This window comes from Hyalella azteca, unplaced genomic scaffold, assembly GCF_000764305.2.
Source record: "Hyalella azteca isolate HAZT.00-mixed unplaced genomic scaffold, Hazt_2.0.2 contig17278, whole genome shotgun sequence".
NCBI lineage: Eukaryota > Metazoa > Arthropoda > Malacostraca > Amphipoda > Hyalellidae > Hyalella > Hyalella azteca.
Genome location: NW_025947067.1, coordinates 224612 through 243992, shown reverse-complemented (window position 1 = coordinate 243992; position 19381 = coordinate 224612). Strand labels below are relative to the sequence as shown.

At 41.2% G+C, this 19381-nt stretch overlaps 1 protein-coding gene across 1 annotated transcript in view; it reads left to right on the top strand.

Moving 5' to 3' along the window:
* LOC108671767 (peptidyl-glycine alpha-amidating monooxygenase B) overlaps positions 1-18826 on the top strand; it is a 23309-nt gene extending 4483 nt beyond the window's left edge. Inside the window, exons 4-21 of the mRNA XM_047885196.1 lie at positions 281-333; positions 549-699; positions 1460-1653; positions 1893-2064; positions 2706-3107; positions 4324-4422; positions 5123-5228; positions 5679-5822; positions 6624-6755; positions 6917-7089; positions 7686-7901; positions 8248-8306; positions 8378-8437; positions 8930-9026; positions 9912-10043; positions 11868-11957; positions 14431-14586; positions 14867-18826. Coding sequence (XP_047741152.1) covers positions 281-333; positions 549-699; positions 1460-1653; positions 1893-2064; positions 2706-3107; positions 4324-4422; positions 5123-5228; positions 5679-5822; positions 6624-6755; positions 6917-7089; positions 7686-7901; positions 8248-8306; positions 8378-8437; positions 8930-9026; positions 9912-10043; positions 11868-11957; positions 14431-14586; positions 14867-15093 — 2663 coding nt within the window. The 3' untranslated portion in view covers positions 15094-18826. The remainder of the gene's footprint in view (positions 1-280; positions 334-548; positions 700-1459; positions 1654-1892; positions 2065-2705; positions 3108-4323; positions 4423-5122; positions 5229-5678; positions 5823-6623; positions 6756-6916; positions 7090-7685; positions 7902-8247; positions 8307-8377; positions 8438-8929; positions 9027-9911; positions 10044-11867; positions 11958-14430; positions 14587-14866) is intronic.
* Positions 18827-19381: the final 555 nt, after the last annotated feature.

Sequence of the window (19381 nt, the reverse complement as noted above, 5' to 3'; positions counted from 1 at the left end):
ATCGAAGGCAATTAGTGGCATAATTTATGATTTTAACACTCAAGAGTACCCATCTAATTATTTTTATTATTATTACCATTTTTTTATATTGAAATGAACTTAAATCCACCTTAAAATTTCCCGTCAATTTAAAGTTTTTCACACTGTCGTAGACGACGAAGACGAAGCAGAGTCGGACTTGGTGCTCTCCGAGCTGGAGAACATCGACGACGAGTGCGACCCTGTCTCTTATACACATCTAGATGTGTATAAGAGACAGGGGTACACGTACAACACGCAGGTGAGGACCACACGCTGGGGGTTGTGGTGTCTGGGTACACGTACAACACGCAGGTGAGGACCACACAGCTAAATTATGAACGGTGTTCCAGGAATTAATGTTTGAGTTTATCCCCAGTTTGTCTTCTTATTGTAAAACTCACAATTCAGCATGGTTGTTTATCAATTTGATAAAATGATTAACTAAAATACTTTGATTATACTTTAAGGAACCTATAATAATGGCGTGCCTTGTAACGACCACAATATAAGATGTACGCGTGTTGCAGACCGGCGAGTACACTAAGATCGCTAAGGGCAACCCGCAGTGGCCGCAGGCCTTCTACCCCATGGACCGTGCGCTCACCATCTCCCCTCAGGACATCGTCGCCTCCCGCTGCACCTACAACTCTACTGCCAGGGACCGCACCACATACATAGGTATCACGGGGACCGCACCACGTATATAGGTACCATGGGGACCACACCACGTATATAGGTACCACGGGGACCGCACCACGTATATAGGTACCACGGGGACCGCACCACATATATAGGTACCACGGGGACCGCACCACATACATGGGTACCACATGGTGACGCACATCTACCCATACTCTTCCGCACATCTAAGTACTAGGTACCTCCTAAGGACTACACCACACGTCTTTCAATAGATGTATTGGGAGGAAAAGTGTATTGTAAAGGTCGTGGCAATGGGTCAGGGTGTATCGAGGGTATTGTGGCAATGGGTGTAATGTGAGGGTTGAGGTAGTGGGTGCCTTGTTCTTGCTGTTGTAGAGGTAGTATTGGAGTTCGCCGTGAATCTACCTATGTAGCTCACTCGCGGCTGCTCAACAGGTTGCAGAGGTGCGTGGTGGATGTGACTCTTGAGACCTCATTAATGAAGATTATATCACCATTGATATAATTGAATGCTTAAAGATAGTAATTGAACCATTACTAACTTCAAGCAGCAAGCCACTGCATTCTGCATTCGCTTTCCTAACTGAGAGCGAATGCGCTTTAGATCCGTTGATCTTCCTCCTGATGGTGTAGACTAGAGACAATATCTGACACGTGTTCCAGCATTTAATATCTGCTCTAGGATTATTAATATCTGTGTTGTATTTCCGCAGCTTTTACCATCTATTTCAGTATTGTCAGTAACGGTGTTGACATTGTACGTGTGTGGTCGCAGGAAGCACAAAGAACGACGAGATGTGCAACTTGTACCTGATGTACTACACGGACACGGACAAGGGGCAGGAGGGCGCCGTGTGTGGGGGCAACGCCTTCCCTGAGGTGCTGGCCAACCTGCCTCCTGACAACGACCTGCCGCTGCCCCCCAACCCCATGCTAGAGATGAAGGCGCATGGCGAGAACACCAACAAGGTGTGCCTCCAATTGCTGCCTCGTTCTTTATCCAATGTCCTTATTTTGTTCTTTGCTTGATATCATTTCTTTATTATGTTGTTTTCTGTATTTATCCAAAGTCCCCATTTAGCTCTTTTCTCGATTCCATGTCTCTATTTAGTTGTTTTCTATATTGCTCGCGTTTTATCTGTATTCCATTAACGTACATTTTGTTGTTGAATTTTTCCCACATATTCATTATTTAGTGTCTTTTTCAGAACGTCTCAGTCACATACAAGCCTCTGGCCGAGAGCAGCGAGGTGACTTCACCGCCTATAGTGACGCACGCCACTGCAGAGGTCACCATGGCGCCTGCGTCTGTCACCATGCAACCCAAGCCCATCACTGTGGAGAAGAAAGCTCACCAGTACGAAAAACTTCCTCCTCAAGGTGAATTTAATGTCGTGTTAATCGTTTACTGGGCTAGATGGGTGCTTTGTTAACTGCCCTTTAGCTGTGCAAACATTCGTCTTGTCATCTTACGTACTTCATCATTCGTCTTCTCATCTCACCTCATCATTCGTTTTCATCAGCATTGTACTAACACTTCACTTCAAGGTTCAACGAGACATATAATCTGTGGTATTGTTCTTCAGTATTATACTATTTTCGTACGTTAAAACATCAGTTACATGTGAATTAATTTAATTATTGTTCATATTATAAATTATGGAATTTTGGATCTGAACAAGGAACATGTTTGTCTTTGAATTTCTTTCCTTTGACTAACATGAAAGGTAGCTTCTCTTCAGACGTAGAAAAAGTTTTTGCCTTCTGTCTCATAATTGCAGGTTTTCTGGCAAAATTACTGGTTTTGCGGCCCTCGATTACAAGTTTTATGGCTCGCGATTATATGTTTTCTGGCTCACAATGGCGGATTTTCTCTGGCTCATGCTTGCAAGTATCTGGCTCACAATTGCAGGTTCTCTGGCCCTCGATTACAATTTTTCTGGCTCACAATGGCGGATTTTCTGGCTCACGATTGCAGATTTTCTGGCTCACGATTGCAAGTATCTGGCCTAAAATTTCAGATTTTCTGGATTACGCAAGTCGATCAGTCGACCCGAGCGACTATGAGTACCCCGCGTCCCGCGTGAGTCCCGTGAGAAGACCCGTGAGCTCTTGGGGACCGCGGGGGATGTACGTCGGGGCTCGTCAGAGACCCTTGCATCCTCGTGGGGAACTTAGCTTCCCCAAGCCTCAGGGCGGCATGGCTCCCTATGATTCCCTTGCCAGAGGGAGACAGCTCTATCCTGGTGGGGTTAACCCCCAGGCAGAGTACCATGTCGTCCCCCAGCAGCCGTATCTCCAACTCGACCTTTCGAGGGGGATGTATTACCCCAGTGGGGAGGCGTACCCGCAGTGGGAGGCTGGGGAGAGCTTGCCTCCCTATGGGGAGCGAGGAGACTTTGGGGGGCAAGCGCCGGCGAGAGGTTGGCTGAGGCGCCGAGTCTCCGTGCATGTTTAGCGATGCCGGCCTTCTATTTATTTATTATCGTCTCATTTGTTTAATCCTTCTGCATCTAAGTAATAATATGTATGTGTAATTAAGAAAAAAGTTTTTTTATTTGCAGATACTGCTTCGTCCCTCCAAGTTTGTAATTTTCTAAAAGTACATCAATTTGTTTTATAATCCTCATTGTTCAAAGGTCAATTTTTCCTGCGAGTATTTGGCTTAAAATTCCAGATTTTCTGGATTTTTTCTCAAAGCCTTTCTTTTTATTTGCTGTTGATATTTTTGTGAAGTTTTCTGCCTCTGTGTCAAATATCTGCAATGAACGTGCATGACGCTGTATTTTTACGCGAATATCTTGCTTTTCCCTTAACATCCTACCCGATGTTTAATATAATTAGCATAATGCCCTCTCACTTGTTTGGTGTTACTGTACAGTTAACACATTATGAAACTATTTATGGTCTGGTCTCTATTTCTGTTATGAATTGTTACTTCAGATTTTCAGATTTTTTCCAAACGGTTGCCCTGTGTCGATGCACTGTATTATTTTATTTTGAATGACGTCATGTTTGTTTTTCTCTAATTATTGGTGCGATTCATTTTCAATAATTATTGGTATTTTGCCCTGCCTAATTACGGTTTTCTGCATTTAGTTGTACTGATTTTTTTGACGGCTGCGTAGTTTCATAGGCATACGCTATAAAATGAACGTTATTTGAATGGCTGAATGTAATAAAATATTCAGGGCTGACTATTATATTCCTCTTGCAAACATTTCAATCAATATTACCTTATAATATCATTGTATTTGAATGCCAGCGTTATTTGCAGCACAATATAACATGAGCCTCAACTACAATATCCTAAAGATTTACAATTGCAAATATTACTTGGAATTTAGGGTTATTAATTCTGAAATATTTGTTTGATATTAACTATGCATATTTTTATATATGCTTAATAGTTTAAGTAATACTTGAAATCAACCGAGTTATTATTTTCAGCACGCGAACGTATGCGATCGCTTACAATTTTGGTTATTCTGTGGAATTAGCAAATTTATTTTTATACATCATTTATTTGAAATATATAAACCATATGTGATGAAGGACATAAGGAGCATGTGATCCATAGTGTGTCATACGCTCATAATTTAGATTATTACATGTAATTAACTAAATTATTATTTACAGAAAATGAGTTCAAGCTTCACCCTAAGCCCGTGGGTGCGGGCAAGACAGGCAAGCAGGTCAACGCAGGGACACCCACACCCGCCCCCCTCACAGTTACTGGTAACTATGAGTGTTGTACCAACCATACCATATAAATAATGTTTTTATCAAGCATAACCTTCAACTATTGTTACTAATTCACATAAGTTTTTCACTCAGCGCAGTGACACCAACACCCGCCCCCCTCACAGTTACAGGTAACAATAAGTGTTGTACCTACCATGCCATATAGATAATGTTTTTATCAAGCATAACCTTTAACTATTGTCAGTAATACACGGAAGTTTTTCACTAGGAAGTAAAGTCAGAAGTTTTTAGTACCTACCGCAATTGTCATGAACTCAAATTATTTTTTTTATTCACTTAATAATGGATGTTTCATTTAATTTAAAATGATAGTGATGAAAAAGAACCCGCGATTATTAAAGAATGCCATCAATGATTCATGTCTACAGATATTTTGACAAAGATACAAGCATAAAAGAGAATCAGATAAATACGTAACATCGGTTTGGTAACTGAAATCAGTCACTCAGTAGGCCTTCTGTATACTGCCGAGAATTGGTTGATTTAAAAAAAAATTTCTGCTATCTTTATTTTAGTTTTTAACAATTTATTTACATTAGTTTTTCAATTAATTACTCGGGATAATTACTATTGTGCTCTCACACTAAAAAAATCTAATTCATTTTATATATTCATTTGCATAGATATTTAGTTATTTTTTGGGTTATCACAATACAAGAATATTTGTTCGCAGAGTACGCGGTGAAGTCAGGCTGGGCGCAGTCGCCTGCGCTGCCGACGTTGGGGCAAGTGACCGCCGTCGACCTGGACAGCAACAACAACGTCTACATCTTCCATAGGTGCGGCAGCTGTGTGCTGTTGTGGCACTGTAGTGCAGTGGTGGCACTGTAGTGCAGTGGTGGCACTGTAGTGCAGTGGTGGCACTGTAGTGCAGTGGTGGCACTGTAGTGCAGTGGTGGCAGGCACTGTCGTCGACCTGGACAGCAACAACAACGTCTACATCTTCCATAGGTGCGGCAGCTGTGTGCTGTGGTGGCACTGTAGTGCAGTGGTGGCACTGTAGTGCAGTGGTGGCACTGTAGTGCAGTGGTGGCACTGTAGTGCAGTGGTGGCAGGCACTGTGGTGCAGTGGTGGCAGGCACTGTGGTGCAGTGGTGGCACTGTAGTGTAGTGATGGCAGACACTAATGCAGTGGTAGCAGTTATTTTTCATAAATCTGTTACTACTCTTCACTATTTAGAAGTCTGTAGACTCCTCACAAGAAGTAAGGCAGTTGACATGTTGTGCAGAGGCGGGCGAGTGTGGGACGGCGAGTCCTTCACGGCGGACAACTACTTGGCCAACAGCTCCGTGCTGGGGCCCATACAGCAGCACACCATCCTGCTGCTGGACGCCGTGTCTGGGGCCCTGCTCCTGCAGTGTGGCCATGACTTGTGAGTGTCTTGCCAGTAAATGTCAAGTATTTTGAGATCGAGTTATAAAAAACGGCTCAAAAATTCACCATAACTTTCTAGAAGAAAACGTTTTGTAGTCCCGCTTCTATCGTCAGCTTGACAGTCCTAGAATGCCAGTACAGTAAATTAGTTAACCTAAGTTCATATTATAACAGTAACCAACCTCCCTCTACAATTCAGGGAATAAAAGGACTTTAGGGTTCTGACAATTATTCACAAGGACTAAAGTATGAGTGTGATCATCATTTGTTGCGTGAATTGAATCATTTATTTTTATTATTGTCAGTAAATATCAGCCCATATTATCATTAGGTTACCGTCCGGAAATATCACTCCATAATTTAGTGTCTGTTGGATGACTTGTTGATGTAGCATGGCTTGGTGGGAGTGCAATGATGGTAACATTGAATGCCTCGTCATGGGAGGCCTCATCAAGTGAGGCCTTGTAGAAGCTATGCCAATTGTCCCACTCAGGACATGGTCAGCTCATGGCTATCTCAGTCATTCAGCCAATCAGTTTTGATAATGAGAACCTGGCTTGTCCAGGTTGTTGCGAAATGTGAACTAAATGGTTCTGGCGGGTCAGCGAACAAATGATGGTGGTAGAACTTCCTGTAGCCTGAGTGTCCTGAAATACTGACCTACAACCTTCCTCTCAAGTGGCCACTACCAGGGTCGATACTTACAACAACAACTCCTTCAGGAATTGAGTATTTGTCTGTCACCTTCAAGCGAGATTATTCCTGCAGGAATTGATTATTTTCCCCTGACTGAGCGCAGTTTCTACATGCCGCACGGCCTGACGGTAGATGCTGAGGACAATCTGTGGGTGACGGACGTGGCCATGCATCAGGTCTTCAAGTTCCCCCCGAAGTTCGGGGACGGCAAACCTCTTCTCACCCTGGGCACCTTGTGAGTCTGCCTGCACTCCCTGCTCAATTTATTGTAATTATTGGATGTGAACAATGAACATTATTTAGGTCTAATTTATGGTACCGGCCAAAGCCAATGTACTTCATTCAAGTATTATTTTCTTGTCATTATATGGATATAATATATTGTGCACTGTGCAGACTGGAGCCAGGCAGCGACAAGAGTCACTTCTGCAAGCCTGCTGCAGTTGCGGTGCTCAAGAACGGGGACTTCTTCGTAGCGGACGGCTACTGCAACAGCCGCGTCGTCAAGTTCCGGCGCGACGGCTCCATCGTCACGCAGTTCGGCGCTGCTCCTAAAAACAACGTTCTCAGTGAGACACCTCATTGCAGGATTAAATCTTACCTTTTTTGAGCAAGGCTTCTTAATTTTTTAGGGTAACTCTCCCTCGATATTTTGAGTAACTCTCCCTCATTATTTTGAATAACTCTCCCTCATTATTTTGAATAACTCTCCCTCATTATTTTGAGTAACTCTCCCTCATTATTTTGAGTAATCTTCCCTCATTCTAGTTTTTTCCTCGGATCTTGCTACGTTTTGCACAAAGCCTAGCACTTTTGAAGGCAAGTTTTACTCTTATTTTCTCCTTTAAGATGAAGCAGCCATTACCCTACCTCACAATTACCGTACCTATATTAGTGATGCAATTGTACGAAGTAAAGCAGTTATCCGTTCATTAATACCATAAGTTTGCGTTACGGGTAAAGCTCTTGACATTTTAACAATGTAATGGTCTTCTTAGTCAGCATGACTCACACAAATACTTCAAGCATATCGCTATTTGGACGACGCCCGTGACATTTCTCTGAGTGCCCGACGCCCGTTGCAGGTCTGATCATGACGGCGGCAGGGTATTATTATTATTACTATTGTAATTATTATTATTATCATTATTATTACCCGTTGCAGGTCTGATGATGACGGCGGTGGGGCAGCCGGCGGGGGTGTTCGTGGTGCCCCACGACCTCGCCCTCGCTGAGGACCACGACGAGCTCTGCGTCGCCGACCGCGAGAACGGCCGCCTCCAGTGCTACGACACCTCCGACGCCCCCGCCTTCAGGAGGGTTGTTAAGCTCCCCCAGTGGGGCAGCAGGCTCTTCACGGTCGCTTATTCCCCCGTCAACGGTGAGTGTCTTGACTGTACCTGTAGTCCCGTCAACGGTGAGTGTCTTGACTGTACCTGTAGTCCCGTCAACGGTGAGTGTCTTGACTGTACCTGTAGTCCCGTCAACGGTGAGGGGCTGGGAGACTATAAATAATAATGAGTCACCCGAGGATTCGGAAGTAAGAAACTTGAATTTAAAAAATAAAATAAAACCCTTCAACATTCAGGCGAAGACGTTTTCACAATATCTTTCATGTTCTTTGGATAATATTGATGATATTAATATAACGTAATGTTTGATTCTTTGTATTTTGCTTGAGTGTTGTTAACATAAGTGCAGTTGTACGGCCATCTCTTGATGTGCAGGAGGCCGTCTGTTCTGCGTCAACGGCCCATCGTTGTACGGCCAGCAGCAGAAAATTGAGGTCTTCCAACTGGACTTCAGCTCCGGTCAACTGCTCTCTGCCTTCAGTCCTAACGATCAGGTGAGATTGAAGTCTTCCAACTGGACTTCAGCTCCGGACAACTGCTCTCTGCCTTCAGTCCTAACGATCAGGTGAGATTGAAGTCTTCCAACTGGACTTCAGCTGCATAACCTATATAGAACTGCTAAGAATATTCGTGCAATAACATAAATTAAAGCGTTGTTTAAAATTTCCGCAGTTTATCATTTAATCACCTTTTTAATTTTCACGATTTATGGTGTAATAAACTTTAATTAAATGCCGACACTAACCGTAGTTAGCCCAGTGTTTCGAAAAAAAACATATTGTGTGATATTTCTGTATTACTAAATGACTAAATGTTCTAGTATGGCTTGAGTGTTGCAAAACATAGTATTAATTATGTAATAAATTTGAATGAAGTCATGCCAACACAAGCTAGAGTGAGCCAGCTCAACGTTTCAATTCTAAACAGAATAATTATATCATGACATATTTATGCTTAAAATAATAAAGTGAATGTGTAACACATATCATATGTTACATAATTTACATAATAAAATATGTCCTAATTTACATAATTTTACTCATATGTTTCATGACAGGGCTTCTCATTCGTGCACGACGTGACGGTGACGGCAGACGGCGCAGAGTTGTACGTCGCAGAGATCTCCCCCAACCTCGTCTGGAAGTTCACAGCAGGTGCGTCTGCTCAGGATTTATCCACGTAATCTGGTATATTTGAGGGCAATACTCTCGATGGTTGTTGATAACCTTTAAAGTTTTGGAATGGTGTTTGGAAATTGCGGCTAAACAGATGAGGTTTTGAGAAAGCTTCAAGCTTGTAGGGCCGAAATTCTGGGTAATTTTTGCGACTGTCAGTTGTAGTTGTTTTGCGCATCAGTAATGTCTGTGCGCCTCTGCTTGGTTTACTTTTCTACACGTTTTCAAATGAGCATATTGGAAATAAGTTTCGCTTAAAAAAGTCTTTGCTTGGCTCTTTCTGAAAATTTCAACCTAACTGTGAATCTCTTTGATTTAGTTTCGCTGTTTTGTACTGCATCCTCGCTAGACTTTATTTATAACTTTCACTTCTCCTTTCTTCAGTTTTGGTCACGTCTTTTGTTCTCTTCTATGGCTTTTTCTGCTACTGTATCAAAACTTATCGTTAGTCTTTTCTTTGTGGTTGATAACGTTTTACTTCTTCTTTAACTGAGCTATATTTTCTGATGTGTCATGTGTGACTAATAAGTAAGTGTTGGCTTGTAGTGCAGCCTACTATTTATTTCTATTGTGGTAATTAATTAAGCAAGTGTTTGGTGTGATCATCTTTAGTTAGCGCTCCTGTGTCCTGCTAGCCATGCTTTCACTTTGCACGTCAATTCTTATTACAAAATCTTGGTTCTCAAACCCACCAAGTACGAAACTCCCTTGAGTTATGATTTTCTTTAAACTCACTGATTTTAATTTTTCTCTTCGTGATTTGACCGAACTGTGCTTGCACATTGTATGATTTTTAACTACAATATGTGTTACGGGGTAACTTAGATGATGTGTGTTAACACTGACGCCGGTCTCCTTGCGTAGCGAGGGACCGCTTGACTCTTCCTCTCCGTGACATCGCCCCTGCTGGCATCACTCACAGCATCGCTCACAGCATCACTGACATCACTGACAACATCAATAAAATGCTCTCCCGAGTCACCTCCTTCATCCTCCAATGATGCAACCACATCGCATTTGCGCTCTTTTTTACGTTTATTGCGCTTTTTGCGTTTATTCTAAGTATTGTTTTGTTATTGTTGTGTACGGTATAAAGGTCATTTATTCCATTCTCACATCATTCCCCTGCGGTATTCTTTTGCAAATAAAGATGTTTGAGATAATTGATTGATTGTTAGCTGAAACAGCAACGATTGAAAAACTTTAAATTATTTTATTCATGTTCTGCTTCAGTTTAGAAATACTTTATCAGATTAAGTTCATCACCCGAGTTTTGTTTGGCCATTAACCCTCTACCGCCTGACACGAGTAACCGGAGCAATATTGTTATGCGCCTACTTCCCAAAAAGGATACGTTCTAGTGAGCGCAAAATGACTTGCACTGATGGTTGCCACCACGTACGAAAACTTTATACTGTTCTCTGTTGCGTACAAGCGTCCTCAGGTTGCTACACTCAATAGTTTACGTATAATTCAACTTGAAAGTTATGTTCCCGGAGAGTGATATACGGCGGTAGAGGGTTAAAATGTAAGTGCAGCTTTTTATGTATTGAATGCTGACGATGACTACGACTGAATTCTTGCTTCTGAAAATTTGTTTGTGGCAATTAATGTGGAGATTCAAATTCCAACTGATAGCAATTGTGCTATTTTTTTAAATTCTAGCCCTTTTTGCATCGCGTATGGTTTTAATTTAGCGTTTAATGTTTCATGTCATATTTTAGGTCACTATTACTTTATACTCACCGTTATTGTTGTTTGTTTTGTTATGGGCATTTGTTACTTGTTATTTGGGATTTGTTGCTTTGCTGGTGTTGTCTATTGTTATTGAAAGATATTAAACTTATCAATTAAGTTGTTATTTTCTTTTCCTGCACTTAAATCTATTACGGCTAAATATTTTGCATGACCGTCACTCGCTTCGTTGTTGCTAAATTAATCATGACCGCACAAATTTCCTTTGTAAATGCAGTTTTTTCACCTGCAACTCACGTATAACTCACAAAGTTGAAGCAGACGGAAATGCGTGGTGCATTTCGGAACTTTCAGACTCGCCATTAGTGCATGCAAATAATTCTGATCCTTTTTTGGCCTTCTTCTCTTCAGAAGGCCAAGTATAACTCTTCAGTAACTTCATTTCTATATGTTGGATCCTAATTTTCGCGTCTCCTCGCCTTCTCATGTTTTTCGTTTGCTTGTTTTATGCTAGGGAACTTATCACTTTTTTCTTATCCTGTTTTTCTTCTGACTTCGTTTGATTTTGCGTTGACGCCGCGGAATGTCGCGTACGTATCACAGCTTCTGTTTTTTTGCACGTTTATGTATCGGGTGCTTGATGCCGCGCCTATGTTTCTATACTAACCAACCTCTTGTCTTTTTATACCAGTCACGAGCCTACAAAAGTTCAAATTTGTTATATCGCTCAGGAAAATCAATGTGTTATAATAAGGCCTGCACGCTCCCTCTGATCTGATATATTGCCGCGCTTGTTGCAGTGGCATAAGACACACGAATTTTAGCGTCACTGTTTTCTCATGGATTTACCTTTTGCCCACACGTGTTACTCTGCCATGTTACACACGTGCTGGTGTGACGTGCACGTGCTGGTCACACGCGTGCTGGTCACGCACGTGTTGGTCACACGTGTGCTGGTCACACACGTGCTGGTCACACACGTGCTGGTCACGCACGTGCTGGTCACACACGTGTTGGTCACACACGTGCTGGTCACACACGTGCTGGTCACGCACGTGCTGGTCACACACGTGTTGGTCACACACGTGTTGGTCACACACGTGTTGTGTGCTGGGTGCTGCGCAGGTTCGCTGCTGGACGCGCGCCCTCACCTCAAGCCTGTCAAGACGCACGAGCTGAGCGAGGCCTCGCTGCACGCGCAGCAGATCTTGCACGGTAACCAGGGTGTTGTGTAACGTTATGGTATTATGTAGTGCTATGGTGTTATGTTAATAATAATAATAATGTAGCGTTCAGGTGCTGTGTAACGTTACGGTGTTATGTAGTGTTATTGTGTTATTGTTAGGACAGGTTAAGGTAACGGGCAGCAGGGGTGTTTTGTAGGTAGCGTTATGGTGTTAATGTTAGGGCGAACTAACATAACGGAGATCGGGGTGTCATATCGTTTTATGACGTCACAGCGGTGTTGTTAAAGCGGGGTAACGTAACAGGGGGGAAGGGAGGTCTTCTATAGTGTTATGTTATTATTAGGGGGGCCATGGGATCTGGGTGTTATACAGCGTTATGATGTTATAACATATAGCGAAGTGAGGCTGGTGGTGGTAGTGTCCATAATGAATCGGAGCGTTAGTGGAGCAGAGTAACGAATAACTGAGATGATAACAGCAACCTGAAATATGTTGGTACTGCCACTAAACTTTACGAGAATTAATATGCATATTAGTACTGTTTTACCTTCATTCATTGTTTTTATAATAGGATGCTTTTGCCAATTCCGGCTATAGACCGTTCATTATTACACATCAGTACACAAAACAACGCAAACATCAGTATTGTAAGATAGTGGGAAATTTCAGTGCAAAGGAGTAATAATGTAATTCAATTATCAATTATTATCATTGGTCCTGCATTAAAGCGAGGTGATGTTTCTGTAGCTCTATTCTCGCATTGAACTTTCATGTAACTATTACCTTATAACAATGAAGAGAAGATTTAGCCAAGCTACTAGGTAGAAATTTGTTTTGAAGAGAGCAGAGAGAATTAAGCAAAGTTACGACGTTTATGTAATCTAATTATTTCATTGTTTGAACAGGATTTACTTATAATTCTTAGTTTATTATCAAAAACATTTTATTGTTTCACCAGGATTTCGTTACTATTCCTAGTTTATTATCAAAAATGGAATTGTTATTTATGATGAAAATGTTTTTCTTTATAATCGAGTTTGCTTCAAGTGTTCATTAGCAGGTAACGTTCCGTGTTGAGTAGCACGTATTCTCTTAGCGTTTGAGTTGAATTGCTTCCATGCGAGGAGAGTGATGACACGCTTGTGGATGTTCTGCACAGTTAAAAAAATTACCGTTAACGGTATTACCGGCGTTTCAGTGGCCGGTCGGCACGTGAAGAGAAACACCGTGTCACCGTTTTTATTCTAATTTAACACTAGAAATCCGTAAAACATCTGATAAAAACGGCGAAACAGTTTATTTTCACGGGGCGACCGGCCACTAGAACGCCAGTGGGACCGTTCTTTCACCGTTTTTTCTAACGGTGTGTGTCCTATGCTTTTTTGTTACTTATTTGAATAGTGGGGATAATCAACAAGTTTTAATGTTATACGAGTTGAATCAGAGCTGCCAACGCTGCTAGCTCCATTGACTTGCTTCTTTTGTTTATACTTCGTGCTTTGCTTCCTCCCACATCTCCGCTTTATGCCACTCGCATTTCAATACTTAAATTTCACCAAGAATTCCTGTGTTATTTTATCCGTATTGCTATTCTCCACAACATTCGCCTCACGTTTTTACTCGATTATCCAACAGTTTTCTATTACAATTTGCGCCAGACAGTTAACCTCATCTATAACCTTCCAACATATTATTTTTATCGGGTTTAGTTTCATTCTCATTCTTCTGTTGGTCTGCCAGCATCTCCATCAATCTCCTTCTATCATCTGCATCTCTCAGCTCTGTTCCAGCACTGTTCGTCCATACGCAATTAAGACCCACGTTCCTGAGCAGAATTTTCTATTGTATCAATGCTATTGTAGATAGATATACCATCGCAAATATTCACACCTTAGGATGCTAGAAAATACTTTAAATTCGAAGATTTTACAGTCCTGATCTTCATTTGTTTCCGATTTCATGAGTTATTTCGTCTGTTTATTCGAGTGCGACAAGATTCGATTAGACGTGTGGGCTCAATTTCTACAGTTGAAACATTGAGACATGATCGTGGATGTCCTGAAGGTATACATGGAGTTATTTCTTAACACAATAATCAGTTCAATGTTTTCGCTCAAGTAAATGACTACTCCATCGATAAGCTTACAACAATAGATAATTTATTCGCTTGCTTAGATCAGCTTAAGTCAAGATTCACTAAGCCAAGTGAGACCACAATTGAAGATATGGCAGACTACCTTATTGACTAATAATGTAATACTACAATCTTAGCCTGTGCTTTAGGCGAGCAAATATTGACTGTGGCAAATATCAGATCGATTATTGACTGTGAATGTTGACTGTGGCAAATATGGACTGTGAATTGTGTGCACTTTGCCGCTGGACGCAAATTATGCATGCGTAGCACCGTTGTTTGGGTCAGAAAAGCAGGTATCTTTTCAGCGCGACATGTTCTCCTCGTCGTCATAGCTGTAATTTGTAATGATTTGTACGGACTGCAGGCGTGGGGTCAGGCCTCACGAAGCTGGCACCCACGACGAGCACGGAGAGCCCCAAGTGGTCACCTACAGGAGTGTCGGCGGTGGTGCTGGGGCTGCTGGCCGTGCCTATCATTGTGCTCACCTCCATCTCCCTCATCATCAGGGTCAAGAAGAGAGGTGCTCCTGTCTTCCTGTGTCTTGCTTTCACTCTAACAATTAATATACTACTTGTCTAAGATTTAATTCACTCACCTTACACTGTGGCATATTGCGGTAGTAAAACTCTGTCTTGAATCTCAATTATAGAACATCACGTAGCGTGACGCGTGACGTTCTAAATCTAAAACATTAGCTTGTTATAACCTTGGCTTTTTATAACTTTCGCTTGTTATATCCTGCCTGCAAAACAAAGGGATTATAGTAATGACTAGCATCGTAATGATCTACCATTTGGCAGGCGCTATTCACATACGCAGCAGCCGTAACGGTACAGCAGGCTTAGGGCTCCACAACGGCACTGGGGGCGCTGGGTGGCGCTCTGAAGGCAACGGGCTGCACCAGCTCGGGTCGTCGCTACTCAACAAGCACAGAGGCTTCACTAAACTCGCCACGGAGGACATCGATGAACCAAGCTCCGGCGACTCTGATATTGAAGAATTCTCTCAAATGAGCGCTAAAGCCTAAACTTAGCTTCATTTCGCATTAGGAAAAAGCTCTACTACATTTAGTTACTATCAGTCTGGGCAAGCGAAGGATGCTGTTACATCCTTGCTACTTGTCCTCATGTGTTGGACTTGTCGTCATCCTATCATTCCGACAAGCGTAGGTCAAATGTCAACTTCTTAATTTCCGATGGAGATTAACTTGGGATTCCAGACGACATCGGCTGCTCGGGAAGCCAACTGGTAAAACTTATTCTTTCTAACTGACATTCGGTATTTTAGTTATGACATGACTGGAGTGGAATGACTGCCAATAAAACGGTAATGAATACTAAATTGCGCACGAAGCAACAAAATTAAGTGAAGATATTTCACTCTGTGTTGTGTCGGTGAGTCGCTGTCCACGTGCCCAAACAGCTCTGGATGAGTTGCTTCTCCATCTGCCGTGCGACACGTTCTTAGTCGCTGCATAAATAATTATATTTAATTGATATGTTGATGTGACCTCTGCTTCATGAATGAAAATTTCAACAGGAATGAATGCCATATTGCATATATTATCTTGATTTATTGTGTGTCCTCGAAAGCCGCCATGTTCATTGTATATCGGACGCTGGAGTTTCACTCCTATTGCGGAGCTGAATATCTAAAACTTGACCGGGTTATACGACGGAAATATCATGGCTAAGATTCCTACGTATAATTTATTCTCAGTAATCCTCAACAATCGAGCAAGATATGTTATTTACAGATGGCCGCTCATCTCGGGTAATAATTTGTCTTTGGTGCAGTTCAGGATTGTGTTTCATGCTTTTAGTATTACTGTGGTAATACTCAGTGGTATGATACTTCACTGCCAACACATTCCGACTGTTCATACGACCTGAATTATGTTCTTATCTGCTGAATTATTACCGAGTATGAGGAACACGAGAAATAGAAACTTGTGACTTAGAACATTAGTTAACTTGTCCCAGCTCTAGTTATTGGTTGCTACTGAAAAACGAGGTGACATCGACCATTTTTAGCGCTTACTTTTTTGTGATACCAATAGTCAAGTAGTAAATGTATAAAATATTATATCTCTTTATTGCATTTGTAGGTTATCTCATAGTACTTCAAGAGCCATCAACTCAATTTTTCTAAGGCAATAACTTTTTGAGTATATAGTTTTCTTGTCTTAAATGTCCAAATGGTCCAAGTCAACCCGTTTTACGGTACCTTATTATGACTGGACAAGTCAACCAATGTAGACAATGTCTGTACACCTAACGGGACAATTAGATCAACTCAGCGGGGAGAAATCAATCATGCTTATGAAGAGCTTTTCATATATTTACAATGCATGAGTTAGAAGCTCCACCATTAGTGTTCAGTACTCATGCGTCGCTGCACGCCACAAAGGCACGACATGAAGCAATGACTTGCATTCCTCGTCTTAACCTGCGCTGTGTCCAACATTGGGACGATGTTTGGTCCGGGCTATCTTGATTATCTAACAGCGATAACTACAATTTATTTGTTTTAAATACAGGTGTTGAGATCCTACGATACAGCGTGTAGAGTATTGAATAAAAGTATTATGATCATCTAACTGCTTGAAGCGCCAAGCCACGAAAAGTTTTAAAGCTAATTTAAAGAATGACAAGGAAATTCACATTTCCAATGGAAGCGTTCCCGAGTCCAGGTCCGGCTTTTGGAAGATGGTCCATCAACTTTTCTCATAAGCATTTCCAATAAAAATATAATGCATCGTCATCAGTTCTCTGAAAGTAACAGATATGTTAGCGCTCAATTTTATTATTTTATGTTTGTTAAATTTTATTTTCTATTATAAATCTGTCATATTTTTATAGATAAATATAGTGTGGGTAATGAATGGGACATTTATTCTATTGGATTTTAGCAAGTTGTGCTTGGACTACATGCCTGTGATGTGCGTTGTGCAATTCATGTTGTTTCGAAGATAATTTAAGTTCACTTAAGTGAACGACTTTTAATGTTAACAATATGATTTGTATGTCTGATGTCCGACCTACATTGTTTGGTTTTATTGAACATTTTCAGGATTGTTAATGTTAAACTCGTCAAATTGATTTTATGTTGCTTCCACGGAAGAACTAAATTAACGTGTTACGCAACCATACAAATAAGGTAGCGGATAATAAGTTACAAGGTAGCGAATAAGAACGTTCCGAGTTCCATTAAATCTCGGCACTCATAACGACGAGCTATAACTACTCGGGCCGTGCTCGTATACAAGATACTAGTGTTCCTATCACCGTCAGCCATCCACTGAGTCTAGCTGTGACACATGAGTCACAGACGTCGAATTGCCGCTACGTGTAGCAAGGCTGCTACGTGTAGCAAGGCTGCTACGTGTAGCAAGGCTGCTACGTGTAGCAAGGCTGCTACGTGTAGCAAGGCTGCTACGTGTAGTAAGGCTGCTACGTGTAGCAAGGCCGATATGTGTACTTTTTTGAGTTTTAATATTAGGGCCCCAAATGATCTTGCCACCAAATGCATTCCTCTGCACTTCTGGAGATCAGGAAAAAGCTTTCCATGTAGACAAAATATTTCCGTTTCGTGAAATTTAAGGTTACAGTCATTCCATTTGCATAGTTGGCTGAATAGATGCACATGCATTCGTGATGCTGAATCCAGAGAAAAACATTCCACAATAACATCCACATGTCATGTCGTGAATATGGAAAGTTTTTACTTATATTAGTGTTACATTCGCACTCCACGAAAGTTGTTCAACTCGCAGTTGTGAATGCAATGATGAACGTAAATGCTGATTATACCAGTATATCCTTAACACTCAAACTAATTTTACCCCTTCATTCCTCGGAGGAAGTATTACCAAATTAATATTATAAGTCCATAAGTACTTAAGTAGGAGGCATAAATTTGTTGACTTCAAAGTATTTAAATCTAGTATTAATAAACACGCGAGCTTAGATGTGCTACTAAGTGAGTGTATTCACTCTCGTCATCCTATGACACTAACACTAAGCGCTTCAGAATAAGCTTTAGTGCCAGATACATTTTTCTACTCTTATCATAAGCTTCAATAAGTCGCCTGCTTTTGAATTGAATGAATTGACGAAGTAACTCAAGGGACACTCTGGGTAATTATCCAAAAAACGATGTATTTGTGCGCCTGTGTTGCTCATTCTGATCGAGTTTGGCCCGGCAAAAGGGCGTATCAGTGCTACGCCCGCTCTGTGATCGTGCTCTTGGTAAAAAGTGTGTCAACATCTGAACAATTTGACCTTACGTTCATTTTCCTGGTTGTAGAGCAATAGTTGTCACCCTGCCGCCATCGCTCCTGAGAACTGCTTGTCTATAAGCTAACTTAGTTTTGTGATCAATACTTAGAAAAATTAATGGTTTTACTAAAATTAATGTATGAATTGTGTCCGAATAGTGACTCTTTCTGCACTCATCTCTGATATGCCCAAATTGGCTCAGGAAGACCCACAACAGGGCTAGAAGTGCATCGCTCATAAGACTCTGTCTCATTCAGTCTTTTGTGTGTACCGACGTGCAGAGAAGGAAGTGTATCTTTCTTACCAGCTCGTAGCGTCGCGGCAGCATGAGAGGTAAATGCCAACACCGTGCGCTCTCTCACTCATTACCGATGTTTAACTGCACACAAACTTTCAAATGGTGGTTATTATAGGTAATTATTACTGAATAACGAAGATGAACTATTTCTTTAATGGTTATGCTTATGGTAAACCTCATGTGTGAGAACTTCACATTTTTTACTGTAACTGATGTAATGATGAAGTACTCGCAATGTGCAGATAATTACGTACTTCATTGTACGTAATTTATTAATAATTATTAATGATGAAGGTTTGGAGTCTGTGAGGGAACTGCACTCAGGAGACTTCTCCGATTCTTCCGTTGCTTTTGTCAAACAAAAGTTTGCTTGTAGAAAATTTTTCGATATTTTCATCAAAATTTAGTTTAGTTTTAATTAAAATATCATAAAAATTCTTTTCAGAGTATCTAAAATATTCTATTCAGCTGCGATTGTCAAAGGTTTCGTTTAATCAGTTACGTTTTCGTTCAGTTGGAGAAAACGCAAATGATTATTTCACGAAGTATAAAAATCTTATTTTCTGTCCATTTTGGACAAGCGTGAGTTCGGTGGAGTTCAAATATTCGGTACAATATTCACCGCTCAGCGTCTTCCTACGCTCATTTAAAACAATTTGTTATTTTATTTGTTATTAGTAAACTGGGCAAACGTTTGTAATCCTCGCAGTTTTTTTATATGAAATGGGATAAATAAT